The 27,917-nt window shown below is 40.2% G+C and overlaps 1 protein-coding gene and 1 long non-coding RNA gene across 2 annotated transcripts in view; both read left to right on the top strand.

Annotated features, from left to right (window-relative positions):
- LOC149982787 (3',5'-cyclic-AMP phosphodiesterase 4D-like) overlaps positions 1 to 10,800 on the top strand; it is a 75,960-nt gene extending 65,160 nt beyond the window's left edge. Inside the window, exon 3 of the mRNA XM_090237177.1 lies at positions 8,419 to 10,800. Within this exon, the coding sequence (XP_090093303.1) occupies positions 8,419 to 8,661 (243 nt within the window). The 3' untranslated portion in view covers positions 8,662 to 10,800. The remainder of the gene's footprint in view (positions 1 to 8,418) is intronic.
- Positions 10,801 to 15,930: 5,130 nt separating this feature from the next.
- On the top strand, positions 15,931 to 20,250 carry LOC149982786 (uncharacterized). Its single transcript, XR_016496545.1, has 2 exons — positions 15,931 to 17,041; positions 19,080 to 20,250. It is a non-coding gene; the product is annotated as an uncharacterized LOC149982786 (long non-coding RNA).
- The last annotated feature ends 7,667 nt before the right edge of the window (positions 20,251 to 27,917 follow it).

Here is a 27,917-nt window from a genome sequence, read left to right as displayed (position 1 = left end):
CCTCCTCATACCAGCGCCTCTCCGCTTTCGCCGCCTCCAGTTCTTCTTTGGGACGGCGATATTCTCCTGGCTGAGCCCAGGGTCCTCTTCCGTCTAATTCGTCCTCCCATGTCCATACCTCCTCGCGCTGCTCCTGCTGCTGCTTTTTTCTTTGCCCATTACCACACCGCTTGGTCCTGTTGTGGTGGGTGATTCTGTAACTGCGTTCGTCTGTAGGAGGAGGAGAAGCGGACCAAAGCGCAGCGTGGTGGTTGTTCATTGTATTTTATTCACGACACTATACATGAACAAACTAACGAAAAAACAAGAAACGTGAGAACTCAAAACCTAATACAGCCTATCTGGTGAATACTACACAAAGACAGGAACAATCACCCACAAACACACAGTGAAACCCAGGCTACCTAAGTATGATTCTCAATCAGAGACAACTAATGACACCTGCCTCTGATTGAGAACCATACTAGGCCGAAAACATAGAAATGCCCCAAAACATAGAAAAACAAACAGACTGCCCACCCAACTCACGCCCTGACCATACTAAATAAATACAAAACAGAAATAGAGGTCAGAACGTGACAGAGAGGCACCAATTTTGGCGGAAGTCGTGACAGGCATTGTGTGTAGATGTGTAACGGGATTCTTCTGTTGAAGGAGAGGCGGACCAAAACGCAGCGTGGTTATTGTGATACATCTTTAATAAAGATGAAAATAGAACAATATACAAAAAACAAGAAAACGTGAGAAACCCACAAACCCCAACACCAAACAGGCTACCTAAATATGGCTCCCAATCAGAGACAATGACTAACACCTGCCTCTGATTGAGAACCATATCAGGCCCAAACACAGAAACAGACAAACAAGACATCCAACATAGAATGCCCACTCAGGTCACACCCTGACCAAACAAAACATAGAAACATACAAAGCAAACTATGGTCAGGGTGTGACAAGATGGGTGAAAAAATAAATAATTTTGAATTTAGATTGTAACACAACAAAATGTGGAATAAGTCAAGGAGTATGAAAACGTTATTGAGGCACTGTATGTATTAAGTCAATAAAGGTAAAAGAAGGAGAGTTGCACCTCTCTTTTCAAATGCAAGTTTTAATTATTTTTAGTCAATACAGAGGCTTCCCCATAGATAGCTTAACAATGTGATCTGGCTAAAGGTCAAGGGGAAAAAACACTCATGAAATATTCTGTTTGTTAAAGAGGGCATCCTGTTTGGCAGATAGAATAATCTAATTAAAATGAATTACTCTATGAATAATGTATGAGAGGATGACTTTTAAGTGCTGAACAAGGATCCCTTGAGAACGAGTCAACACCAAAAGGGAAAAACGGGGACAAATGCAGAAAATGTCAACGTTTTGACAGTGAAAGAAAGAAGTGCATGGGGTCTGAAAGTGCAAAGAGTTTAGTCCCTTCAGGTTGAGGGGAAACATCTACTAGAGAAGAGGGAATAGTGGGAATGAAGAGTCAAGGAAAACATATTGGCCTACTGTCACTATACCTGGCAGTCCAACCACGGGCCATGAATTGAGGAACAAACTACATGTGTGAGAAGTACTGTATTCAGCCACTCTTGGAGGATAATTGAAGTTGAATGGTAATGCTTTGTTATGTCTTAAAACAGTTTAGCAATAAGCATTCATCAGGGCTCTGCTATGCTTCAATGTTCTTTCAATCGAAAAGACATATCTCCTTATATGTTTCAGAGCAGTGAGAACCAAGACTCTCCAGCTATGAGGGCTATAATCCAGGCAGCAGAGGAGGGAATGACAATCCTGTGCAAAATAAAATATATATTGTTCTCTATACAGTCTTCAAGGCTGTATTCTTTTTTTTTTAAATGTACATGTCTGTCTCGGAGTTGGCAAATATTGTACCGGAACACTGTCAAATAGAAAATGCTACTATTTGGGGTCTGTAGTTCTGATTTGTTTATTTTGTTAAGGTAACTAAACTCTAAGAGTTGTCCATGTCAAATTTGGATTGAGGAATTAACCATCCACACTGTAATAAATGACCCACGGGTTTAGTAAATATTGCAAATAGCAACTCAGGAAATTATCTTTAATAACTCTGATTTATTATAAATGCCAAACTGGTCCCAAAAATCCCGTTCACATGAGTAAAACATCATACTTGATAATGATGGCATTTAGATACAAAAAGTTATTTCGGGTAACCTTTGTGTTGTGTCTGCAAGTCTCTGGGCTGCCCCGGCCTATGTAACAAGGAATAAGATTAGTCCTTGTGAAAATCAGCTGGTGATATTGTTCAACTGTTCTAAGGCTGTTTAGTTGTGTTGATCTCTCTCTCTCTCTCTCATTTTTTAAAATCAATTCAAGGGGCTTTATTGGCATGGGAAACATGTTTACATTGCTCTCGCTCTCCCTCTCATGTCTCTCTAACTATCTCTTTCTTTCTTTCTCTCTCTCAATTAAATTACATTCAAAGGGCTGTATTGGCATGGGAAACATGTTAACATTGCCAAAGCAAGTGAGATAGATAATAAAAATAATAGATAATAAACTAAAGTTAAATAAACAATAAAACATGTACAGTAAACCTTACACTCACAAATGTTTCAAATGTTATATTATGGCTATATACAGTGTTGTAACGATGTGCAAATAGTTAAACTACAAAAGGGAAAATAAATAAACATAAATATGGGTTGTATTTACAATGGTGTTTGTTCTTGACTGGTTGCCCTTTTCTAGTGGCAACAGGTCACAAATCTGGCTGCTGTGATTGCACACTGCGGTATTTCACCCAGTAGATATGGGATTTGGATTTGGATTTGTTTTAAAATTCTTTGTGGGTCTGTATAATCTTAGGGAAATATGTGTCTCTAATATGGTCATACATTTGACAGGAGGTTAGGAAGTGCAGCTCAGTTTCCAGCTCGTTTAGTGGGAAGTGTGCACATAGCCTGTCTTCTCTTGAGAGACAGGTCTGTCTACGGTGACCTCTCTCAAAAGCAAGGCTATGTTCACTGAGTCTGTACATAATCAAAGCTTTCTTTAATTTTGGGCCAGTCACAGTTCTCAGGTGTTCTGCCACTGTGTGCTGTCTGTTTAGGGCCAAATAGAATTCTAGTTAGCTCTGTTTTTTTGTTAATCTTTCCAATGTGTCAAGTAATTATCTTTTTGTTTTCTCATGATTTGGTTGGATCTAATTGTGTTGCTGTCCTGGAGCTCTGTGGGGTCTGTTTGTGTTTGTGAGCAGGGCCCCAGGACCAGCTTGCTTAGGGCTCTTCTCTAGGTTAATCTCTCTGTAGGTGATGGCTTTGTTATGGAAGGTTTGGTAATCGCTTCTTTTTAGGTGGTTGTAGAATTGAGCGTCTCTTTTCTGGATTTTTATCATTAGCAGGTATCGGCCTAATTCTGCTCTGCATGCATTATTTTGAGTTTGACGTTGTACACGGTGGCTATTTTTGCAGAATTCTCAATTTGAGTTTGTCCCACTTTGTGAATTCATGGTTGGTGAGCAGACCCCAGACCTCACAATCATGAAGGGTAATGGGTTCTTTGACTGATTCAAGTACTTTTAGCCAGATCCTAATTGGTATGTCGAATTTTATGTTCCTTTTGATGGCGTAGAAGGCCCTTCTTGCCTTGTCTCTCAGATCGTTCACAGCTTTGTGGAAGTTAGCTGTGGCGATGATGTTTAGGCCGGGGTATGTTTCGTTTTTGTGTGCAGTGGGCAACGGTGTCTAGATGGAATTTGTATTTGTATCTCTCTCTCTCTCCTGTCTCTCTCCCCTTCACTCTCCTGTCACGTTGTCTTTCTTTCTCCTGCTATCTTGCACCTTTCTCTCTCTCTTTTTTCCCTCTTTCAGTCAGTTTCTCTCACACTTGTCCCCCTCCTCCCTCCTTCTGTCCCTCTCTGCCTCCCCGGGGAGATCAATATCTCCTTATATGTTTCAGAGCAGTGAGAACCAAGACTCTCCAGCTATGAGGGCTATAATCCAGGCAGCAGAGGAGGGAATGACAATTCTGTGCAAAATAAAATATATATTGTTCTCTATACAGTCTTCAAGGCTGTATTCTTTTTTTTTAAATTTACATGTCTGTCTCGGAGTTGGCAAATATTGTACCGGAACACTGTCAAATAGAAAATGCTACTATTTGGGGTCTGTAGTTCTGATTTGTTTATTTTGTTAAGGTAACTTGTCCTGAAGCCACTACTGTGTTATTTTGGCTGTGTGCTTAGGGGCATTGTCCTGTTGGAAGGTGAACCTTCGCCCAAGTCTGAGGTCCTGAGCACTCTGGAGCAGGTTTTCATCAAGGATCTCTATGTACTTTTTCCATTCCTCTTTCCCACGATCCTGACTAGTCTCTCAGTCCTCCCACCATGATCTCAGATGCTCCAACCATCATCATGCTTCACTGTAGGGATGGTGCCAAGTTTCCTCCCGACGTGACGCTTGGCATTCAGACCAAAGAGTTCAATCTTGGTTTCATCAGACCAGAGAATCTTGTTTCTTCTGGTCTGAGAGTCCTTTAGGTGCCGTTTGGCAAAGTCCAAGCGGACTGTCATGTGCCTTTTACTGTGTAGTGGCTTCCGTCTGGCCACTCAACCCTAAATGCCTGATTGGTGGAGTGCTGCAGAAATGCTTTTCCTTCTGGAAGGTTCTCCCATCTCCTCAGAGGAACTCTGGAGCTCTGTCAGAGTGACCATCGTGTTCTTGGTCACCTCCCTGACCAAGGCCCTTCTCCCCCGATTGCTCATTTTGGCCAGGTGGACAGCTCTAGGAAGAGTCTTGGTGGTTCCAAACTTCTGCCTTTTATGAATGATGGAGGCCACTGTGTTCTTGGGGACCTTCAATGCTGCACACGTTTTGCTACCCTTCCCCAGATCTGTGCCTCGACACAATCCTGTCTCAGAGCTTTATGGACAATTCCTTTGACCTCATGCCTTGGTTTTTGCCCTGACATGCACCATCAACTGTGACACCTTATATAGACAGGTTGTGTGCCTTTCAAAATCATGTTGAATCATTAGAATTTACCACAGGTGGACTCCAATCAAGTTGTAGAAACATCTCAATGATGATCAATAGAAACAGTATGCACCTGAGCTCAATTTTGAATCTTACAGGAAGAGGTCTGAATACTTATGTAATTAAGGTATTTCTGTTTTTTAGTTGTTTTACATTTGCAAAAATGTCAATAAACCTATTTTCGCTTTGTAATAATGGGGACATTTTTTTTATTTGATCCATTTTAGAGTAAGGCTGTAACTTAACAAAATGTCAAGGGATCTGAATACTTTCTGAATGCACTATAATCAAGCCCAGACACCTAGACCTGGGGAGACCAGGAATGAGGGCAGTAATGTACTGTAATGACATTATCCTCCCTCTCCCACTGTAATGTGCTGTCAATTTCACTGCCTGCCTACCCACAGGTACAAGCAATTATAGAGGAATGAAGGCTGTGGATTTGTTGAATGAGGATTGACATGATGATGCAGGTTGGGTTGGACTTTAATAGGCTGAGAATGACAGGGTGAGCTTCCCTGTGACAATGTTTTATTGAAGTCTAGAGATTTCCATAATCTATCCCCCAGCTTAACTAAAATACATTTTTCCAAAAACATTTGATCTTCTTATTTTAGTTAGGCATCAAAACTTTCCATCTTTCAAGAATGACCCAATGAGTGGCACATTTATTGTGTCCCCTTTTAGTCATAGGTAATGGAAAACTCAATGTACCATCTATGCTTTGTTCAAACTCAGCAAAGTGTTTGTGTTTGGAGAATCTCTGTAAATAGAGTGTTCAACATCAGTTTAGGAGTCAGGCAGTACACCTACAGTAGCTAACCACCTGTATAATTCATGGGGGTGGGCTGGATGAATAGCTTGTTTTTGCAGCAGACTGCCTCGGGCCAAGGCTACTCACACCATTAAACAACACAGTTTCACACACTGAAAATCAAAGAAACGCACACACACACACACATTACAAATCAAAGCACACCGGGAGGGAAGGAAAACATAGCAGGAAATCTCACTCCATTTTTAGCACCCCCAACAATAAGGCTGCTTGAGCTGAAATGCTGAAAGGCTGAAAAGCCTTGGACAAAGTGGTTATTTTTTTGGAGTCAAACACTTATTAAGTATGATGGGAAAAACATCCAGGGTAAAAACATTCAGGTAACACTCTTGCTCCTCCAAACCTTCCCCTTATATCTACATCATATTTGATGATTCAACCTGAAATGGCTAATAAAAACAGTTTTTAATTGTTAACGAGCTGCGTAATGCTCTTATTTGGTGGCACCTTCTACTCCCCTCCCATTATTCTATATAAAACAACAGTTATACGTGGAGGTCACAGGATGTTAGTGGCATCTTAATTGGGGAGGACGGACTCGTGGTAATGGCTGGAGCGGAATTTTTGGAATTGTATCAAATACATCAACCATGGTTTCCATGTGTTTGATGCCTTTCCATTCGCCAACCTCCCCTCAGCAGCCTCCACTGGTGGAGTTATTGAAGTTGATGAAAGGTCATCAAGCTCTATGTATAACGAAAACTTATTTTCCAAGATGTTGTTTTAATTTTCATTATCCACATGGCCAAGCTGGTCAATTTGGAGGGTCCAGCTGGTCTCAGTGGTTAATCGGTGTAATGTGGAAGAATGACCTGTAAATTAGCTATGTGGGCTGAATATGTTAATGGTTGACCCTTACTTAATGGGAAAGTCTTGTTAATCATGCAGAACCAATGAAAACGACTCATGGTTAGCCAGAAGATTAATGGCACAGACTTTTTCATCATGCTGTCTCACCAGTCTCCAACTGTGTGTGTATACAGTATATTTGTGAGTGGACCTGGCTCATATAGGTACACACACACACTCCCTCCCTCACTCACTCACTCACTCACTCACTCACTCACTCACTCACTCACTCACTCACTCGCTCACTCACTCACTCACGCACAAACACACATTCTACTTGATACACTGACGAAACATGCAGCTGATTTAGTTTCCATCAGCTATGATACCCTTTAAAGACACAAAATGCTGCTTTAGTAGCACTTTGAAAACCATTCCCAGAGGAGGTTCCATAGAAGTATATCAAAAGTTGTTGTGTAAGCTATATTCATACTAGTGTTGCATGGCTATATGCCACACTAGTATGACTAGTGTATGACTAGACATGTACACAGAGTGTACAAAACATAAAAGGGGTGTATCTCAATATTAGGAAGGTGTCCCTAATGTTTTGTACATTCAGTGCAGGTTAGTGCAAAGAATGGGCTTCAATCCTAATTCTATGTTGTGGATCAGAACCATATGTACTGTCAGCTCTGACATGAACTAGTGTGGACCAAATAGAGCACTGTCTAATTCTATTCATTCTATTCTCTGTTATGGACAGGGTTGGGTAATTGAAGACACTCCTGATCGGTAAAGCTTTACATAATGGCACTAGTGCAAAAGTTTGAATTGAGAGCCTCCATGATTTGAGAGCCTCCATCGACTTCACACTGTGTATCAAGAAACTGCTGATAATTGTAATAGTCTGCAAGCATATGTATGCAGGATTGGGTTATTTCCTCCTGCTCTGCATCCATATCTGCTGAGCATCTATCCTCTCCTTGTCTCTCTCTCCTCCTGACCAGCTCTATCTTTCAGATGGCATATCTCCTCTTCTCCCCTCAGGTACCTCTTGGTGTCTGTTTATTTATCTCAGTATCAGGTATATCACCATTCTATCTGTAACTCCTCTCTTCTCTCTCAGGTATATCACCACCCTGTCTCTCTTCTCTCTCAGGTATATCACCATCCTGTCTGTCTGTCTGTCTGTCTCTCTCTCCTCTCTTCTCTCTCTCAAGTATATCACCATCATGTCTCTCTCCTCTTCTCTCTCAGGTATATCACCATCATGTCTCTCTTCTCTCTCAGGTATATCACCATCCTGTCTGTCTGTCTCTCCTCTCTCTCAGGTATATCATCATCCTATCTGTCTATCGTCTCCTCTCTCTCAGGTATATCTCAATCATGTGTGTCTCTTCTCTCTCTCAGGTATATCTCCAACATGTCTGTATGTTTGTCTCTCCTCTCTTCTTTCACAGGTATATCACCTGTCTGTCTGTCTGTCTGTCTGTCTGTCTGTCTGTCTGTCTGTCTGTCCTTTTGTCTGTCTGTCCTTTCTCTCAGGTATATCTCCATCCTGTCTGTCTCTCCTCTCAGGTATACCTCCATCCTGTCTTTCTCTCCTCTCTCTCAGGCATATCTCCATCCTGTCTTTCTCTCCTCTCTCTCAGGCATATCTCCATCCTGTCTTTCTCTCCTCTCTCTCAGGCATATCCCCATCCTGTCTGCCTCATCCCTCTCAGGTATATCTCCACCCTGACTGTCTGTCTCTGCTCTCCTCTGTCCCAGGTGTCAGATGATTCGTCAGACTCTCCAGAGTCGGGGCCAATGTCCTGTATGGAGCCCTTCCTGGTCCGGAGGCTGTCATGTCGCACTGTCCAGCTGCCTCCTCTGGCCTTCAGGCAGGCTGAGCAGTACTACTGCAACCACAAACCTGAACCAGACACTATCACAGTCCCACCGCGACCGACCACACTGCCCCTACGCACCCCTCCACTTATCGCCATCACCTCAGCCGACACCAGCAGGTGAGGTGTGTGTGTGTGTGTTGACTTGCTAGTTTTGTGCAAATTAAATTACCATAAGGGATGTTTAGACTGTCAGGCAGTCTGGAAAGAGTGCTTTCTTTTTGGATGAGCTACAATTATACAAATGTAGCCCTTCATTTTCTGTGTATATTTGGCACTTATTGAAGTGAACCCTGACTCACTTGTCTACTGAAGTCTGACTCATCCGTGTATTTCTAGCATTGTAATTTGACTGATTTCAACATACAGATCTGGGAAATATCTTGTCTCCATTTCTTCTGAAAAGTAATGATTTAACTAAACAAAACAACTCTATAGTAACAAACAAGGCAGCATATGGTATCCATCTTGCAAATCAACATAATTTCACAGAATTGTGTTTTTACGCTAATTTTGGCCCTTTGGTGGAGCAGAGGTTTCAACAGGTAGTAGAGCGCAGTCATTCAACCAAAACCCCTTGAGGCACCAGTCCAAAATATGACAAACGTTCAGTATGTCATATACAGCCTCCCTAGATCCTATAAGAAAACCACTTGGGGAACACTGTCATAATACAGGCTAACATGCTAACCAGACCGGACACGTCGCGTGTGCGAGTGTCACAAAGTAAATTTAGAAATCCATGTTATTCAATTATTGCACCCACACTGCTCGTGCGGCCAACGAGCGTCTGCGATGCCAAGGGCTAAAATAGAACTCCTTTCTATTTCTGATGCAGATTGCACTGAAAGTCCTGCATCTCCCATCTTCTCATTGGTTTATAGAAGCAGGTACCCACGTGCCATCTCCTCATTGGTTATACCCATGTGGGTGATTGAAAGACGAACTGTTTTGCTGGTCGTCGTGGTAATACTATGAAAGTTTAGATGCCGATCACCATATAAGTTCAAAGATGAAAAAGACTGGAAGGACGAGAGATGACTAGAAACGATTTGGTTGGCCGTTTTATGTATGGATTAATTGTCGGAGTAGAGGACCTTGTGCATTTCAGGTAAAATAACAACCTAATGTTTATATCCCAGGACAAATTAGCTAGCAACAGCAAACTAGTTAAATAGAACAAATTAGCTATCAAGTGCAAGCTAACTAGCTAAATTGCCATACATGTTTAATGCTTTTCGACCTGTCCCCAAATTAATGTCATTGGTTCAGTGCTTGTCGTGATCGCGTTTGGTGTAGGCGGACAAAAAAAATGTATGCACGATGGCGCACTCAGGATTGTATGGGATTCAAAGCACACGGCCATCACCACCATACTATCAAACAGTCTAAACAAAGTTAGAGCAGGGTATTAAGAAAGGTTTGGGGAAGCTAAGCCCTCTGCAGTGCACAACTTTACAGTACCATCTGCTATGAGGTCAGTTGAGAGTTGCCAGAGCTTCACAAGGTGAGAGATTTGCTTTCACAAGTAGCCCATGTCTGAGAAAAGTTCTCAGGGACCACAAATAGTAAGGGGAAAAACAGTAGCTCATTGTAGCCTTATATCCCATAGGTGATGAGGATGAGTAAGTAAGGGGAAAAAACTAACTCAAACCTAAAGTACAGCCAAAAGAATATCAACAAAGAAGACACCCCCCCAGCTCCTGCAGATGAAAGTAATCCCCAGTGCATCTGAGAACACATCAAGTTTGGCAGGTGCTCTGTGGCCAGGCAATGTGTTTGTAATATGAGACAAAGAGAAGATGTAGGACCATGTAATTAGAATTCATAGAATGGACAGTGTCCCTGGGATTTAGAACGCCTCACTCCACTGATCATGAAGATTTGCATTGGAGAGCAGTGTCTTCTTCATCAACAACAAGCTACGTACATACATTACACCGTCCAATGGCTTGACACAATGGTTCTCCATCCGAACCAGCGCCTGTCATGTCACTTTCTTCCTCTGCTGAAGACAATGATGTTGTTTGTACCAATGTTCCAGCATGTCAAAATGCATTCATACAGATAGATACTATATAATGTTGTGGTATACTGTAGAATACTATAGTAAAAACAACATTGTTATCCACAACAACAAAAAAACACAGAACTAAATACTACAGTAATGTCTGGAAAAACACTACAGTCCACAGAAACACAACACATTTTAAACTATAGTAAATACTACAGTATTTCATTTGCATATACCCTCTCATTCCCCTCCCCCATATCGCAATTTGTTCCACCCATAAGTGAGAATGGGTATTGTGTTCCGTACAGGTTATAGAAGAGTGCAGAAACTCTGAACTATCCGTTCAGACCTCAGTCCTACCCACCGACCGATAGATAGATAGATTATGGAAAATTATTTTAATATTTCTCTAGTAGGTTTCCTGAAGGACAAAGCCTCCACTTCTATGACAGAGATAATAAAACAAAAACACTATAGAAAACACTACAATAATGTCTGCAAAAACACTATAGTAAATAGTGGCTTCTTCCTTGCTGAGTATCCTACAGTGCAAAAACACTACTTTAATTACTATAGTATGTACTACAGTTTTCTTTTACTAGTGTTTATACCCTGTAAATACTACCATAAACTACAGCATACTACAGTGAATACTACAGCTTTTATAACATAGTATACTTTAGTATTTTTTTCATGTGGGCATGCAGCAGTATTATTTTTATTTTCTAAAGCAGCTATTCTGTAACTTTTAAGGAAGTAGGGTAGACCTGTAAGAACACAAATACAGGAAAGAGATGTCATCCTATAGTCTATTTCAATATCCTATGGATTCTATTCATGACAATGATATCAATGCTGTTTCCTCAAACCCCACTTGGTTGATTCAATGCCCTTGGCTTGATCATCAATAAGACTGCTGGCTACAATCCAATAATAAAACAATAGGACACCAAGGGTGTGTCTTATGGGGATTTTAGCACAGCTGTGATATTTTTTTTAAAAGATTGGATTATGTTGTGATGTCATCATACATTTTTTCAAGAATTGATTAATATAGGTAAGTAAGGCACAAGCCCTTTGTAATATAATTATTAATTGCTATGCCTTCTATACACTTCACTATGGACAGCATGGGAGAAAATGATTGAGAATTCAAACAAAGACCATACTGTACAACGTCTTAGCTCAGTTTAAGGCTTGGTTCATTTATAGTAAAAGGGCTTTTATGTACTCTGCGCCATCATCTTGGAACGCCTTACAAAATAGTTTTAAACTGGAAGAACTTGTCCCGATTTTGATATTTTTAAATCACCGATGAATGATCTTGAGACTGATTTCCTGGCCTGTCAATGTTTTTTATTTGCTGTTTTTGATTTTTTGCAGTGTTAATCTGCAAAATTGTAATTATTTGCCTACCTCCTCATGCCTTTTGCACACAATGTATATAGACTCTTTTTTTTTCTACTGTGTTATTGACTTGTTAATTGTTTACTCCATGTGTAACTCTGTGTTGTCCGTTCACACTGCTATGCTTTATCTTGGCCAGGTCGCAGTTGTAAATGAGAACTTGTTCTCAACTAGCCTACCTGGTTAAATAAAGGTGAAATAAAAAATAAAGAAAATACTCTTGTGAATTCTATGGTTTTTACTAGATTACTTGTTTTTCATGTTGTTTGTCTGTAATTTTTGTAATGACTTGGTGCTGCCTATCTTGGCCAGGACGCTCTTGAAAAATAGATTTTAAATCTCAATGAGCCCTTCCTGATTAAATAAAGGTTAAATAAAATAAAGATCATCAGGGTTGATGAAGAAAACTGGAAGGCAGACAACTTACTGCTTCAAAGTTCAAGTTAAGGGTCATTTGAACAATGAAAGAGTGAAGTTTCTGAACTGGGATAGGTTACAGCTAGCCTACCATACCAGGACTGGAAAAATAAAAAGAAGTGGAGGAAGGAACCGGTCACTTCAGGGGAGATGGATAGACAAGATTGGGACAGATGGAGTCAGATCAAACACTTTTTATAGTGCCTTCAGAAAGTATTCACACACCTTGACTTTTTCCACATTTTGTTATGATACAGCCTGAATTAAAAATTTATTAAATTGAGATTTTCTGTCACTGATCTACACACAATACCCCATAACGTTAAAGTGGAACTATGTGTCTCGAAATGTTTACAAATGTATTAAAATGAAAAACTAAAATGTCTTGAGTGAATAAGTATTCAACCCTTTTGTTATGGCAAGCCTAAATAAGTTCAGGAGTACAACTGTGCTTAACAAGTCACATGAATTGCATTGACGCCCTCTGTGTGCAATAAGAGTGTTTAACATTATTTTTTAACTATCCCATCTCTGTACCCAACACATACAGTTGAAGTCAGAAGTTTATATACACCTTAGCCAAATACATTTAAAAATATATATATATTTTAATCAACAAATTCTTATTTTCAATGACAGCCTAGGAACAGTGCCTGTTCAGGGGCAGAACAAAAGATTTGTACCTTGTCAGCTCAGGGATTTGAACTTGCAACCTTTTGGTTACTAGTCCAACGCTCTAACCACTAGGCTACAGTTTTTCACAATTCCTGACATATAATCAGAGTAAAGATTCCCTGTCTTAGGTCAGTTAGGATCACCAATTTATTTTAAGAATGTGAAATGTCAGAATAATAGTAGAGAGAATTATTTATTTCAGCTTTTATTTCTTTCATCACATTCCCAGTGAGTCAGATGTTTCCATACTCTCAATTAGTATTTGATAGCATTGCCTTTAAATTGTTTTACTTGGGTCAAACGTTTTGGGTAGCCTTCCACAAGCTTCCCACAATAAGTTGGGTGAACTTTGGCCCATTCCTCCTGACAGAGCTGGTGTAACTGAGTCAGGCTGCTGCCTTCCTTGGATGTGGTAGCCGTTTCTCAGGCTCCCTCTCCGGAATCGAACTTGTAGGCCTCCTTGCTCGCACACGCTTTTTTGGTCCTGCCCACTAATGTTCTATTGGATTGAGATCAGGGCTTTGTGATGGCCAATCCAATTTCTTGACTTTGTTGTCCTTAAGCCATTTTTCCACAACTTTGGAAGTATGCTTGGGGTCATTGTCCATTTGGAAGACCCATTTGCGACCAAGTTTGAACTTTTCTGACTGATGTCATTTTTCTACCTCATGATGCCATCTATTTTATGAAGTGTACCAGTCCTTTTTGCAGCAAATCACGCTGACAACATGATGCTGCCACCCCTGTGCTTCACTGTTGGGATGGTGTTCTTCGGCTTGCAAGCTTCCCCCTTTTTCCTCCAAACATAACGATGGTCATTATGGCCAAACAGTTCTATTTTTGTTTCATCAGACCAGAGGATATTTCTCCAAAAGTACGATCTTTGTCCCCATGTGCAGTAGCAAAGCGTAGTCTGCCTTTTTTTATGGTGGTTTTGGAGCAGTGGCTTCTTCCTTGCTGAGTGGCCTTTCAGGTTATGTCGATATAGGACTCGTTTTACTGTGGATATAAATACTTTTGTACCGGTTTCCTCCAGCATCTTCAAAAGGTCCTTTGCTGTTTTGGAATTTATATGCACTTGTGCACCAAAATACGTTATTCTCTAGGAGACAGAACGCGTCTCCTTCCTGAGCGGTATGACAGCTGAGTGGTCCCATGGTGTTTATACTTGCTTACTATTGTTTGTACAGATGAACGTGGTACATTCAGGCATTTGGAAATTGCTCCCAAGGATGAACCAGACTTGTGAAGGTCTACAATCTGAGGTCTTGGCTGATTTATTTTGATTTTCCCATGTCAAGCAAAGAGGCACTGAGTGTGAAGGTAGGCCTTAAAATACATCCACAGGTACACCTCCAATTGACTCAAATTATGTCAATTAGCCTATCAGAAGATTCTAAACCATTACATAATTTCTGGAATTTTCCAAGCTGTTTAAAGGCACAGTCAATTTAGTGTATGTAATCTTCTGACCCACTGGAATTGTGATACAGTGAATTGTAAGTGAAATAATCTGTAAACAATTGTTGGAAAAATGACTTGTGTCATGCACAAAGTAGATAACAAACCAGTTTTGGCAAGTCGGTTAGGACAACAAGAAATGTGTGGAGTGGTTGAAAAACTAGTTTTAATGACTCCAACCTAAATGTATGTAAACTTCCGACTTCAACTGTAGACACAACAGTAACTAGGATGGTGAGAAGTCTGTCCATAATAAAGCGCTGTTTTATTACATTTATATTCATTTCAATCCCACTTTGTAACACAACAAAAAGTGGAAAAAGATGTGTGAATACTTCCTGAAGGCACTGTATGGGGAGTAGGGGAGTGTTCTTTTCTCTTTGGCCCACTGTCATACCCCTCTCCTCAACAACAATGTGTGCAAGATGTTTTAGAAAACATCTTGGCAGCAACAGCCCCCAGACAAGCAACCACTGCTCTGTCAAGAGCCTATTTCTGAGGAGATTGCATTCATGCTCCTGGCATTGAAGAAATTGAAGTCCCCGGCCAGTTAGTTTGCAATGTAGTGGGCTCGAACCAAGCAGTGGGAGAGAAGGAAGAAGAACACACTGCGATTTGACCAAAAGTCCTCTCTTGGGTTTAAAGGAAATAAAGAACAAAGAAATGGAAAATTGAAAATGTGCCTAAAGCACTTTCATGGTGGCGAACGGCCTGTAGTGATAGAAGGAGCTGGATGGTCATGCTTTCTCCTCTCTGGAGACGAGTCCGAATCACAATCTAGGTCCCATCCACTCCGTGTGGAGGAATGACACTGGACACACCTCAAATGTGAAACTGAATGAAACAAATTTCATTTGTCTGCCCTAAAAAATACAACCATATTTAAAAAGATAAAGTAGATGGCATTAACCATCTGTATTAGTGTTTACTTGTTTTGGTGGGAAATTACATAATCCTCATCTAAGTTTGAATACATTTTGTTTGTACTGTCTGCATTTAAAATAAGTGAAGAATAAAATAATATTTTATCTTATTACTAGAGAAATCTATTGAATGTAGCATTCTATTAGTTGCATTTAGGGTATCCTCCCCCCAAAACTGCAATGCATACGTAGCAATATATTATTTTAAACAATACATATAGAAGACACATTTAGACACTCTTGTTGTGGTCATGATTTTGATTCCATGAACAAGGATCAACGAGTGAACACTTTTTTCACATTCTAATCTTACTTTATTATATTATGATACTTCCATACCTTGATTCAATTAACAAGGATCAGAGAAGCAAAATGTGGATTGATTCCCACTTTAGCCATAACATTACCTATCCCTCTGGACTGCATTTGTGTTGTGGTCAAAGGGAGGTGGCTAAGGTCTCATGTTTTATGTATGCTGTGACAGCTTTCCTATTCCATTGTTAACAAGGACTGCATATGGGGGATGAACAGTGAAATGTGGTTGTTTCGGCCGCCTACTGCATGGATGTTTTCATGCATTGAGTGCGTAAAGTTATGACAGCCGGCTTTTGGAACAAATTATTTCGGAAACATATTAAAGGTCATTCGTGGATTTTAATTTAGGCTCAAGGTAGTTTATCCACGTACCACGTAAGCCTATTGGGGAGCACGGATAAGGAATCGTCACCAGAACCTTGCTGAAATAGGCGTGTACGCATAGACAGTGGAGCACTTGGAATTCGACTACAGCCAGGTTCTTATTTGAGCGACAGGGAGAGAGTAACATTGGACGGGACGTTATAATAACACAAAATTAAATGTTAATTAAAAAACAAGTCTTAGCACAGTAGGCCTATAGATGGCAATAGTGTTTGGAGTGTGTGGTGGCGTATTAAGATGACAAAGTAGACTAGTCACCAAATGGATGTTTTGTTGGATAGTCTACTACTGTATTTTGGAGAATGAGGCAATGCACATTATTTAATTGCGTTACTTCAGTTAGCTCTGTCCTGTTAAAGGTAATTCAAAGAAGTGCCTGGATCTGCAGATTTCAAGTAACTTTTCAAACTAACCGAAAACCTGTGTTGAAAGTAACAAATGTAGAATTAATTTAGGTCTCCAGCAGAACAAAGTTTTAGAAAACATCTTGGCAGCAACAGCCCCGAGACAAGGCGCCGAAAAAGTCCCGAGGCTTCACTTTGCATGTTTTAATCCAGACTGCGAGTCTAATAAAAACCTTGGCAAGCTAGGATGGATACCACCGGCGGGAATGTGACAGCATCCCTCGTCTCTGGCAGTGGTAGCTTCGGCGTCAGCAGTAGCTGCACTGGTGGAAACGCGAATGCGCCTAAACATTTGTGGAGGCAACAGAACCAAGCAGTGCTCTCTCCGCTCCACCACGCGCTCGGAGTACGGACGAACAACCGGGTGAGAAGAGGATTTTCGGACACCGAGAAATACCTCAGCCCTAAAACCATGGACCGAACTTATGCAGTGGACACCGGGCACCGACCCTGTTTGAAGAAATCGCGGATGTCATGGCCATCCTCGTTCCAAGGACTTCGACGGTAAGGACAGCTTTATCTCTGTCTCAAAGGAGAATGACAAGGGCGTGTGTGAACAATGGAAAGCGAAAAAGTAGGGAAAGTAGGCTACCAAAGGTGTAAAATATGTCGGAACTTTGGACAAGCTTTAGTTTTCATTCCGTAGTCTAAATATTCGTATTTTAGGTAGATGTGAAAAATATCCCAACCCGGTACTCGAGAATTGTTATTAATCTAACCGACGAGACAAAGAGGGATTTGTAAATTATGTAAAAACAAATGATGAATTTGCTCATTCTTTTAGATTGGACGTTTGCGCATCAATAGTTTATGTTATTAATGATATGGATGTCTTGATGTCTGTTTTAAAAAAAGACGCCCATGATTTAAAGGTGCTGTGACTGGGAGTAAAATAAATCGATACATTAATTTAAGGTAGACGTGGACCAAGTAGGCATAGGGAGGACACAAAGTTAAATAGACCTACCCTGCAGGAAATAAAGTGAGGGGCACAATTATAAGGTTCATCTCTCAAATGATGAGCAGGCATAACACATTGCACATTTCAGTCCATGTATTCGCTTGTACGCCCTTTTTTACCCAACACATCCCATACTAGTAGATACATTAAAGCTTTTTATATCAGCTATAGGCCTAATTAGCCAATTGTAAGCATCTCTTACCACATAATTACAGTTAATTTCTGACAAGGGCAGACTGCAGTGCAGTTCACCAGTCCAATACAAAAATACCCTATTTCCACTGTCATGCTGACCCACACATACTGGCTCTGATATTTTCTTTTTACATTGTCCAATCCAGCATAGTTCTAGCAACTAACGTGGATACAAACGGCCAGCACAATACTACACATTGGATTGGCTAAGCAGTGTTAAAAGGATTATAGGCCTACCATACATTATTTTCACTAGTCTCTCCTACTTGCATTCATTGGTTTAATCCACATATTCACAACAGTCTCGAGCCATTCTATATACCAGGAGTTGACTGTAGATGCATTTTAGGTGGTGGTGGAGCCCAGAAGGCTGCTCCATATTCAGACCGAGTCCTGGGGATTCTTGTTCTCTAATTATCTACTTTAGCTGCAAAGTAAAGAGAGAAAGACATCTAATATTAGGTCACCTCCGTTTCCTGTCGGAAGTTCTGGAGCTTCCATAATATCTGTCCTTGGACTAATATTCTCTTCAGTTATGACTGCCATCTCACCTCAGGGCCATGGAGAATATTGACCGAGCTGTGCTTGGAATGGACTGTAACATGTATCCAGACCTGGTATTCAGAGTCTAGACAGAAAGAAAAGCATGATTACTGTTTATGAGATTGTTTACAATCTGAAGAAATCATACTTGGGACAGAGGGAGACTTAAGTTCTTTATAGAAGGTATAATTATATTTTTTAATATTTCAGGGGTGGTGAAGAAAGATTTTGGGCAGAAAGATGTGTAGTATTGCATTGTTTTACTCATGACAGATAATCTATGGGGCAATACTGTCCAGGGCCCATTTCCCAAAAGCATCTTAAGGCTAAGTTCAACAGTAGAACCTTCGTAAGAGCATCATTAATATCTCCAAGCTGTTTCCCAAAATCATCGTTATTAACGTTGCACTTGAAAATGCTCGTAATATAAAGATGCCTCAGGCCAATCGTAGAACAGCTAAGTGCATCGTTAGTTCCTTTTTTGCCCTCCTGTGTCACTTTATACACAGATCTCTGTTGAACATAGATTCACATGGTCTATCTGTTTCCCTGTGACTGCCGATAACTTCAGACCAAAGTTGACTAGAAATACAAAGTTGCCAATGTCTTTGCAATTGATACAAGCAACATATAAAAAGATGCTTCAAATGAAAACAGAGATGACCGCATTAAAATAAACAGTAGGCTATAGGCCTTTTGCAATCATATTGAAGTCATTTCATGTTTAATCATTTGAGTTCTATTTTTCTACTTCTAATTTGTTGAATATACACTGAGCATACAAAACATTAAAAACACCTTCCTAATATTAAGTTGCACCCCCCAACCCCCTTTTGCCCTCAGAACCGCCTCACTTCGTCAGGGCATGGACTCCACAAGGTGTTGAAAGCGTTCCACAGGGATGCTGGCCCATGTTGACTCCAATGCTTCCCACAGTTGTCAAGTTGACTGGATGTCTTTGTGTGGTGGACCATTCTTGATACACACGGGTGTAAAAAAAAAAAGAAAAACAGCAGTGTTGCAGTTATTGACACAAACCGGTGCACCTGGGACCTACTACCATACCCCGTTCAAAGACACTTAAATATTTTGTCTTAACCATTTACCCTCTGAATGGCACACATACACAATTCATGTCTCAATTGTCTCAAGGCTTATATTTTAACCTATCCCCTCCCCTTCATCTACACTGATTGAAGTGGATTTAACAAGTAACATCAACAAGTCTATCATGGCATTCACCTGGTCAGTCTGTCATGGAAAGAGCAGGTGTTCTTAATGTTTTGTAGACTCAGTGTATTTCATAGCTTAACTTGTGTGCAATGATGTGCCCGACTGGGCAATTTAGTACATTTTTATTTGGTAAGCATTAGAGTTTAACCTGGTTACTGAGTTTTACTGGGATTTACCACCCAAAACCACTCTATTTTCCAAGGATAAATAACTGAGAGAAACTGGTAAATTATAATAAATTACTTATATGAACAGCATGGTGTGAAATGGAACTGTTAAATTATATGCATGTTTAAATCTGACTTCTCTATGGCCTCTGCGTGAAGAATCTTCAATGCTCAGGGTGGGTACAGACAGCCCATCTCAGTATTGAGCACAGTTCACAATGTATGTAGACCTATACTGTCATCTCATCATCGTAACTTTTTTTCTTGTGATAGCTAGGCCTGCATTTGCTACAGCATAGTCTATGCTACAGTAATATAAAGACAGAATGCCCGTCTAATTTACCCATCTCCATCTGGCTTTCGGGGTCACATTTTATAATTGTAATTTTTATTTTGTGTCATTTGTGCTCCTTCTGGCCTCTAGGACACCAGGCTGCTCGTTAGGGTGCACACCTGTCACCAGCGTTACACGCATAATGACACACCTGGACTCCATCACCTCCTTTATTACCTGCCCTTTATATGTCACTCCCTTTGGTTTCTTCCCCAGTCGTCATTGTTGCTGTTTTGTGTTTCTTGTTTTGTTAATTAATTAAATGTATTCACTCCCTGAACTTGCTTCCCGACTTTCAGCGTACATCGTTACATATTGCAGCTGGAGAGTTTTAAAACAGCCTATCACTCGAAAATCGTTGCTTTAAACGAGTGCATGCGCAAGCAGTCTTTCTCTCTCTCTCTCTCCATCAACTGTAAGTACCGACGGTGTAGAAGAAAGCAGGAATGGGGAGTCGAACATCTAATATGGAACAGACATCAAACAGGACAGGGACAGCAATAGAACCGGGTATGCAAAAACAAACAAACATTAATCCTGAAGCAGGGAACAGAGCTTGGGAACAGACCGCTATTCCAATAATCGCTGATGCGCATGACGGGGGAAGACAGGTGTGCGTACTGATGGTGGCAGGAGAGCGTAATGTTGGGGAGCCTGTCTCCTTCGAGCTCCAGGGAGGGGGAGCGGGAGCAGGCGTGACATCAACTCCATTGAAATGAGATTATCCGGTTCTAGTTTGACATATAGCCCTAGACCCCTTCCCTTTTTCCACACTTTGTTACATTACAGCTTTATTCTAAATAGGATTACACACTAATGAGAAAGCAACAACTGTTTTTTAGAAATGTTTGCAAATTTGTTAAAAATAAAAAAACTGAAATAGCTTATTTACATGATTATTCAGACCCTTTGCTATGAGACTCGAAATTGAGCTCAGGTGCATCCTGTTTCCATTGATCATCCTTGAGATGTTTCTACAACCTGATTGGAGTCCACCTGTGGTACATCCAATTGATTGGACATGATTTGGAAAGGTACATACAGTTGAAGTCGGAAGTTTACATACACCTTAGCCAAATACATTTAAACTCAGTTTTTCACTATTCCTGACATTTAATCCTAGTAAAATTCCCTGTCTTTGGTCAGTTAGGATCACCACTTTATTTTAAGAATGTGAAATGTCAGAATAATAGTAGAGAATTATTTATTTCAGCTTATTTCTTTCTTCACATTCCAAGTGGGTCAGGAGTTTAAATAGACTCAATTAGTATTTGATAGCATTGCCTTTTAAATTGTTTAACTTGGGTCAAATGTTTCGAGTAGCCTTCCACAAGCTTCCCACAATAAGTTGGGTGAATTTTGGCCCATTCCTACTGACAGAGATGGTGTTACTGAGTCAGGTTTGTAGGCCTCCTTGCTCGCACACACTTTTTCAGTCCTGCCCACACATGTTCTATAGATTTGAGGTCAGGGCTTTGTGATGGCCACTCCAATTCCTTGACTTTGTTGTCCTTAAGCCATTTTGCCACAACTTTGGAAGTATGCTTGGGGTCATTGTCCATTTGGAAGACCCATTTGCGACCAAGCTTTAACTTCCTGACTGATGTCTTAGATGTTCAATACATCCACATAAATTTCCTACCTCATGATGCCATCTATTGTGTGAAGTGCACCAGTCCCTCCTGCAGCAAAGCACCCCCACAACATGATGCTGCCACCGCCATTCTTCATGGTTGGAACGGTGTTCTGTGGCTTGCAAGCCTCCCCCTTTTTCCTCTAAACATAACGATGGTCATTATGACCAAACAGTTCTATTTTTGTTTCATCAGACCAGAGGACATTTCTCCAAAAAGTACGATCTTTGTCCCCATGTACAGTTGCAAAGCGTAGTCTGGCTTTTTTATGGCGGTTTTGAAGCAGTGGCTTCTTCCTTGCTGAGCGGCCTTTCAGGTTATGTCGATATAGGACTCGTTTTACTGTGGATATAGATACTTTTGTACCTGTTTCCTCCAGCATTTTCACAAGGTCCTTTGCTGTTGTTCTGGGATTGATTTGCACTTTTCGCACCAAAATACGTTAATCTCTAGGAGACAGAATGCGTCTCCTTCCGTAGCGGTATGACGGCTGTGTGGTCCCATGGTGTTTATACTTGCGTACTATTGTTTGTTCAGATGAACGTGGTACCTTCAGGCATTTGGAAATTGCTCCCAAGGATGAACCAGACTTGTGGTCTACAATTTTTTTCTGAGATCTTGGCTGATTTCTTTTGATTTTCCCATGATGTCAAAATACATCCACAGGTACATCTCCAATTGACTCAAATGATGTCAATTAGCTTATCAGAAGATTCTAAAGCCATGACATCATTTTCTGGAATTTTCCAAGCTGTTTAAAGGCACATTAAGTTGACTATGTAAACTTCTGACCCACTGGAATTGTGATGCAGTGAATTATAAGTGAAATAATCTGTCTGTAAACAATTGTTGGAAAAATTACTTGTCATGCACAAAGTAGATGTCCTAACCGACTTGCCAAAACTGGTTTGTTAACAAGAAATTTGTGGAGTGGTTGAAAAACAAGTTTTAATGACTCCAACCTAAGTGGATGTAAACTTCCGACTTCAACTGTGTGTGTGTATGTATGTGTATATATATATATAATCTTTATCCCAGCCCCGTCCCTGCAGAAGGCCTTTTGGTAGGCCGTCATTGTAAATAAGAATTTGTTCTTAACTGACTTGCCTAGTTAAATGAAATAACATTTAACTGTTGACAGCAATCGAGGAATGAAGGAACAATAGAGAGAGAAAGAGGTAGGCTAATAACATTTCGGGAAATATTATGAAAGGTAGGCCTATATACACGTCAGCCTACTAATTATACAAATAACACCAATTTAGATTTCAAAATTTATAATCGAATTTGCTAACCTAGACTTTCTTGGCCACGTGCTGCACCAGAATCACATTTTCTCTCCCTGCTTTGTCATTGTTTGAACGATGTGTTTAAATCCAGTCCGTATAATACAGTACAGTAATACAGTTCACACTCAAATATTTGCCTACTGGAGCTAGTTTCATTTATTTTCCCAAGATAACATATACTGTAGCTAGCATCATCTATGGGATTTTATGTTTTTCTGTCGTACATAATGTGCAGTAGCCTATATCATACAGTGCATTTGGAATGTATTCAGACCCAAATACAGGTCTGCCAAGCTTATAGCTTCATACACAAGACTCAAGGCTGTAATTGCTGCCAAAGCTGCTTCGACAAAGTACTGAGTAAAGGGTCTGAATACTTATTTATTTTTAATTTTTCTGCTTTGTTATTATGGGGTATTGTGTGTAGATTGTTACTTTACAGCCTTATTCTAAATCAATGTGGAAAAAGTCAAGGGTTCTGAATACTTTTCCGAATGCACTGTATATGTAGCCTACTGGGTAATGGCACAAGCTTTTGGGCTCGGGCTCATTAAATGTCTTTTAAATTTAGACAGGCCTATTTGTATGCTTTTGAATGACCCTTACGGTTTTGGCAGGAAATGCCGGGTTACCCGGGAGAATTAGTAAAAGATTTCTAAAATACCAGGAAAATATGCAACCCTAGTAAGCATTACAAATAAGCTGCCTCAATATTTGCAACTTTAAGTGGTACTGTCTCTCTAGGAGCTGATCTGTCAGTATTGCTAAATAATTATACTGTTAAGTTAAGATTTGGATGGAGAAAGCTGATGGAGAACGGTTTCGATACTATCAGTATTGACACATGATCCAATGATGCACTTTGCGACCGTTCTCTCTGAGTGGTGTTTTTGGAAAAGCATCTTTGGCCGTTGTAGGAAAGTTGCATCGTTAAAATACACGTAAGTCTATGTTCCGTCGCTATCGGGAAACCGGGCCCAGCTCACTATTAAAGGTCATTAGATAAAATCATTTAGACTATCAAGTGATACTATAGTCCCTCATTCAACCGAAACCACTATCCAGAAGTGTGGTCTGAGCAAAACCACCTACAAGGCTGTGAAAAGCAGGTTTGAAATAAGGCAACAGTAAACATGTCATCCGCCATGAATAATGCAGTGCCCCCTTGGGCCAATCAGTGCCATAGATCTCTATGGCAGGACGTGTCATTCACCCAAGTTTTGTCAAAATCATCCGGTGGTGTCAGATATTGTGTAGGTTAGCTAAACTCATATCCCTGAGCACATGTGCCAAATTGTATCACTCCGAGTCAAACAGATCAAGAGATATAAACGTGACTCTTATAGTGCCACCGTGTGGTCGTTATGAATGTTCTTGTATATGTTGAGTCTTAAGTGTTCGCCAAATTTATGTGCCAAACCATGCCCACGTGAATGTATATTGGTCATGTTGTTTTAGGTCTCTCTACGCAATACTTTCTAGACTAGTACCTTTGTCCATAGATGCCACATATCATGTTTCGTGCAGATTGGTCATGTGCCAGAGAACTAACTTGAAGTGTTTTTCACAAAATTCTAAATGTTGGACTTTATGGGTACCTGAGGCAAAAAAAAATCCTTATGAGGGTTTTCCACTAGTTCCCACAGGCACAAAGTCAACTTTGGCAATATTGTAAACATGTATGAAAACAAAAATGTGCTTTTTGGTATTAAGGTTCCAGTGTTTTACTTGCTATATTGTATTTACTTCACCACCATGGCCTTTTTTTTGCCTTTACCTCCATTATCACACCTCATTTGCTCACATCGTATATAGACTTATTTTTCTACTGTATTATTGACTGTATGTTTGTTTTACTCCATGTGTAACTCTGTTGTATGTGTCGAACTGCTTTGCTCTATCTTGGCCAGGTCGCAATTGTAAACGAGAACTCAATTTGCCTACCTGGTTAAATAAAGGTGAAATAAAATAAATACAAATGGCAAATTGCATTATATTAGGAGAGTCAGCCATCCAATTTCCTGTATGAGGGAAATTACTCATGAGTGGTACAGAGATTCTTATCATTGTTGCCTAAAAGACGAGATGTCAAAACAGTTATGATGGCAAAATTAAGCAATTGCAATGGGAGGCAGCTCTGAGGTTATGCAAAGAGATTTGCAGTGATCCTGAAACTAAGACAAAGCAATGCAGATTCATACATTCATTGATATGCGCCCCACATCCATAGCTCTATGCACTCATCAAATATGCAGACATTGTGAGACAGACATAACATTGGATGCATTACCAACTTTTGATTCGATTGATCTATATTGCTATATCTGTTCTCCTTGTAGCGTAATCCCACAGTGCTGTGCCCATGTAATACTGTAAGCATTAATGCTGTGAGTGTGACTGTTGATAGCCTCATGCCCAGTGGTGATGGCCAGCCTGTTCACCAGGGATCTAATGATACAGCTAAACGGTTAGACCACATGCTTTAAAAGCTGGGGATGAGGGCTGAGCCACAGAGACAAGATGGGCCCTAATGAAGACTACTTTGTGTGACTGCAGACAAGTCACATTTTATATTGAATTTAACCTAAAAAGGTTTAATAAAGGAAGAAGTATTTCAGCCTTTTCCGCATCCCATTGGACACAAGTGAACATTGTGTCTTGGTGACCGGCAGGCTCCACAAGTGGAATGACATGACAGAATTTTCCCAATTCTGCTGTTGCAGTGTCCGAAATCTGGCTTGCCTACTACTTACTTACTTAACTGTATACTGTGTACTAATCGTACTACGTACTATTTAGCTAAATGTATGCAGTATGCCAACATACTACTTTTGGTGCGTTCAAGACAACTGGGAACTCGGAAACAAAATGAGCTCCGACTGGGGAAAAATCATGACGTCACCAAAAGTCAGAGCCCTAGGATGATGCCTGAGTTTACGACTTGTAATTCCGAGTTGGATGATCGTTCAAAAATATTTTTCCCAGTCAGATCATGCTCCTTGTTGTCTTGAATGCACCATCAGTTACGGCGTCGCAGATTAATCAGAAAGGATCGTCTGTAGCCCCAGTCAGTGACCTTTCACTACAGCGGGAGTGTTGTTGTTTTGGGTTAATGTTAGTTAAGTAGCTAGCTTTGGAGTAAACTTGAGTTAACAGTAGGGTAAGCATGAATAGTGCCTTCAGAAAGTATTCATACCCCTTGACTTGTTCCACATTTTGTTGTTACAGCCTAATATCTCACCCATCTTCACAAAAGGCCCCATAATGACAAGGTGAAAACATGTTATTAAACAATTGTGCAAATGTATTGAAATTGAAATACAGAAATCTTATTTACATAAGTAATCACACCCCTAAGTCAATACACCTTTGTCGGTGATTACAGCTGTGAGTCTTTCTGGGTAAGTCTCTTAAGAGCTTTGCACACCTGGATAGTACAATATTTGCACATGATTCTTTCAAAAAAATGTTAAGCTCTGTCAAGTTGCTTGTTGATCAGTCTTGCCATAGACTTTCAAGATGATTTAAGTCAAAACGGTAACTAGACCATTCTGGAACATTTCAGTGTCATCTTGGTAAGCAGCTCCAGTGTATATTTGGCCTTGTGTTTTTCCTCTGATTTTTGCCTGTTCTTTGCTCTATTCTGTTTATTTTTATCTGAAAAAAACTCCCTAGTCCTTGCAGATGACAAGCATACCCATAACATGATGCAGCCATGAACATGTTTGAAAATATGAAGTGGTACTCAGTGATGTATTGGATTTGCCCCAAACATAATGCTTTTAATTCAGGACATAAAGTACATTTCTTTGCCACATTTTTTGCAGTTTTACTTTAGTGCCTTATTGTAAACATGATGCATGTTCTAGGCTTCCTTCTTTTCACTCTGTGAAAATGTTAGTATTGTGGAGTAACTACAATGTTGTTGATCCATCCTCAGTTTTCTCCTATCACAGCCATTAAACTCGTTAAAAAGTTAGTCTTAATTGGCCTCATAGTGAAATTCCTGAGCGGTTTCCTTCCTCTCCTGTGACTGAGTTGGGAAGGACGCCTGTATCTTTATAATGACTGGGTGTATTGATACACCTTCCAAAATGTAATTCATAACTTCACCATGCTCAAAGGGATATTCAATATCTGCTTTTTTATTTATTTTTTTTATCAATGGGCACCCTTTGCGAGTCATTGGAAAACCTCCCAGGTCTTTGTGGTTGAATCTTTGTTTGAAGTTTACTACTCGACTGAGCAACATTAAAGATTTATGTGTGGGGTACAGAGATGAGGTAGTCATTCAAAAATCATGTTAAACACTATTGCACACAGAGGGAGTCCAGGCAAAGGGCTCGTAATGAGGACGACTGTTCTACTACTCTGAACTTTGTGTGGTGATCTTTCTGGCATCCAGAGCTGCTGAGGCATCACCCAAGTGGGTGCCATACATTGTGAAGGAGAAGTCCAGTGGCTACACGACTCAGGCTGGTTCCCAGAGTAGCTAGCTCTCTACAAGATCATCACCAGACTCCATCAACATCTCCCTGACCATCTTCCTCTGATCAAGCAATGAACTGTCTCATCTTTGGAGGACGCATGCACTCAAAGACTTGGCCTCTATTGGTTGACCTAGCCAACTATAGCTCGGCTACTCATGCTTTTGATGCACTTTGAGATTATGACATTTTCAATTATTATTATTATTATTATTATTATACCAAATATGGTTTGTTTAGTAGAGCAAAATGCTCTGACAAAGGCCAAGAGACCGACATGTAAACTTCAATAAAAAGTTATACTCTTTTCTTTTAAGTTATCTAATTGTTAGCATGCAACTGCAACAAGATAACTCAGATGTGCATGTTGAAAGTAAAACACACCAACAGTAGATGTACCAATATGCCGAAATATTTTGTTTTATTTTTTATTTTATTTGTATTTACTAACAAGAAACACTTTCCAATGAGAACAGAAATCCACTTTGGGTTCAAAAAAGGACCTCACCAAAAACAGTACAAAATAAATAATGCTAT

Source organism: Oncorhynchus mykiss, chromosome 6 (genome assembly GCF_057628025.1).
Source record: "Oncorhynchus mykiss isolate SJ-2025 chromosome 6, ASM5762802v1, whole genome shotgun sequence".
NCBI lineage: Eukaryota > Metazoa > Chordata > Actinopteri > Salmoniformes > Salmonidae > Oncorhynchus > Oncorhynchus mykiss.
This window is presented reverse-complemented; position numbering and strand designations above follow the sequence as displayed.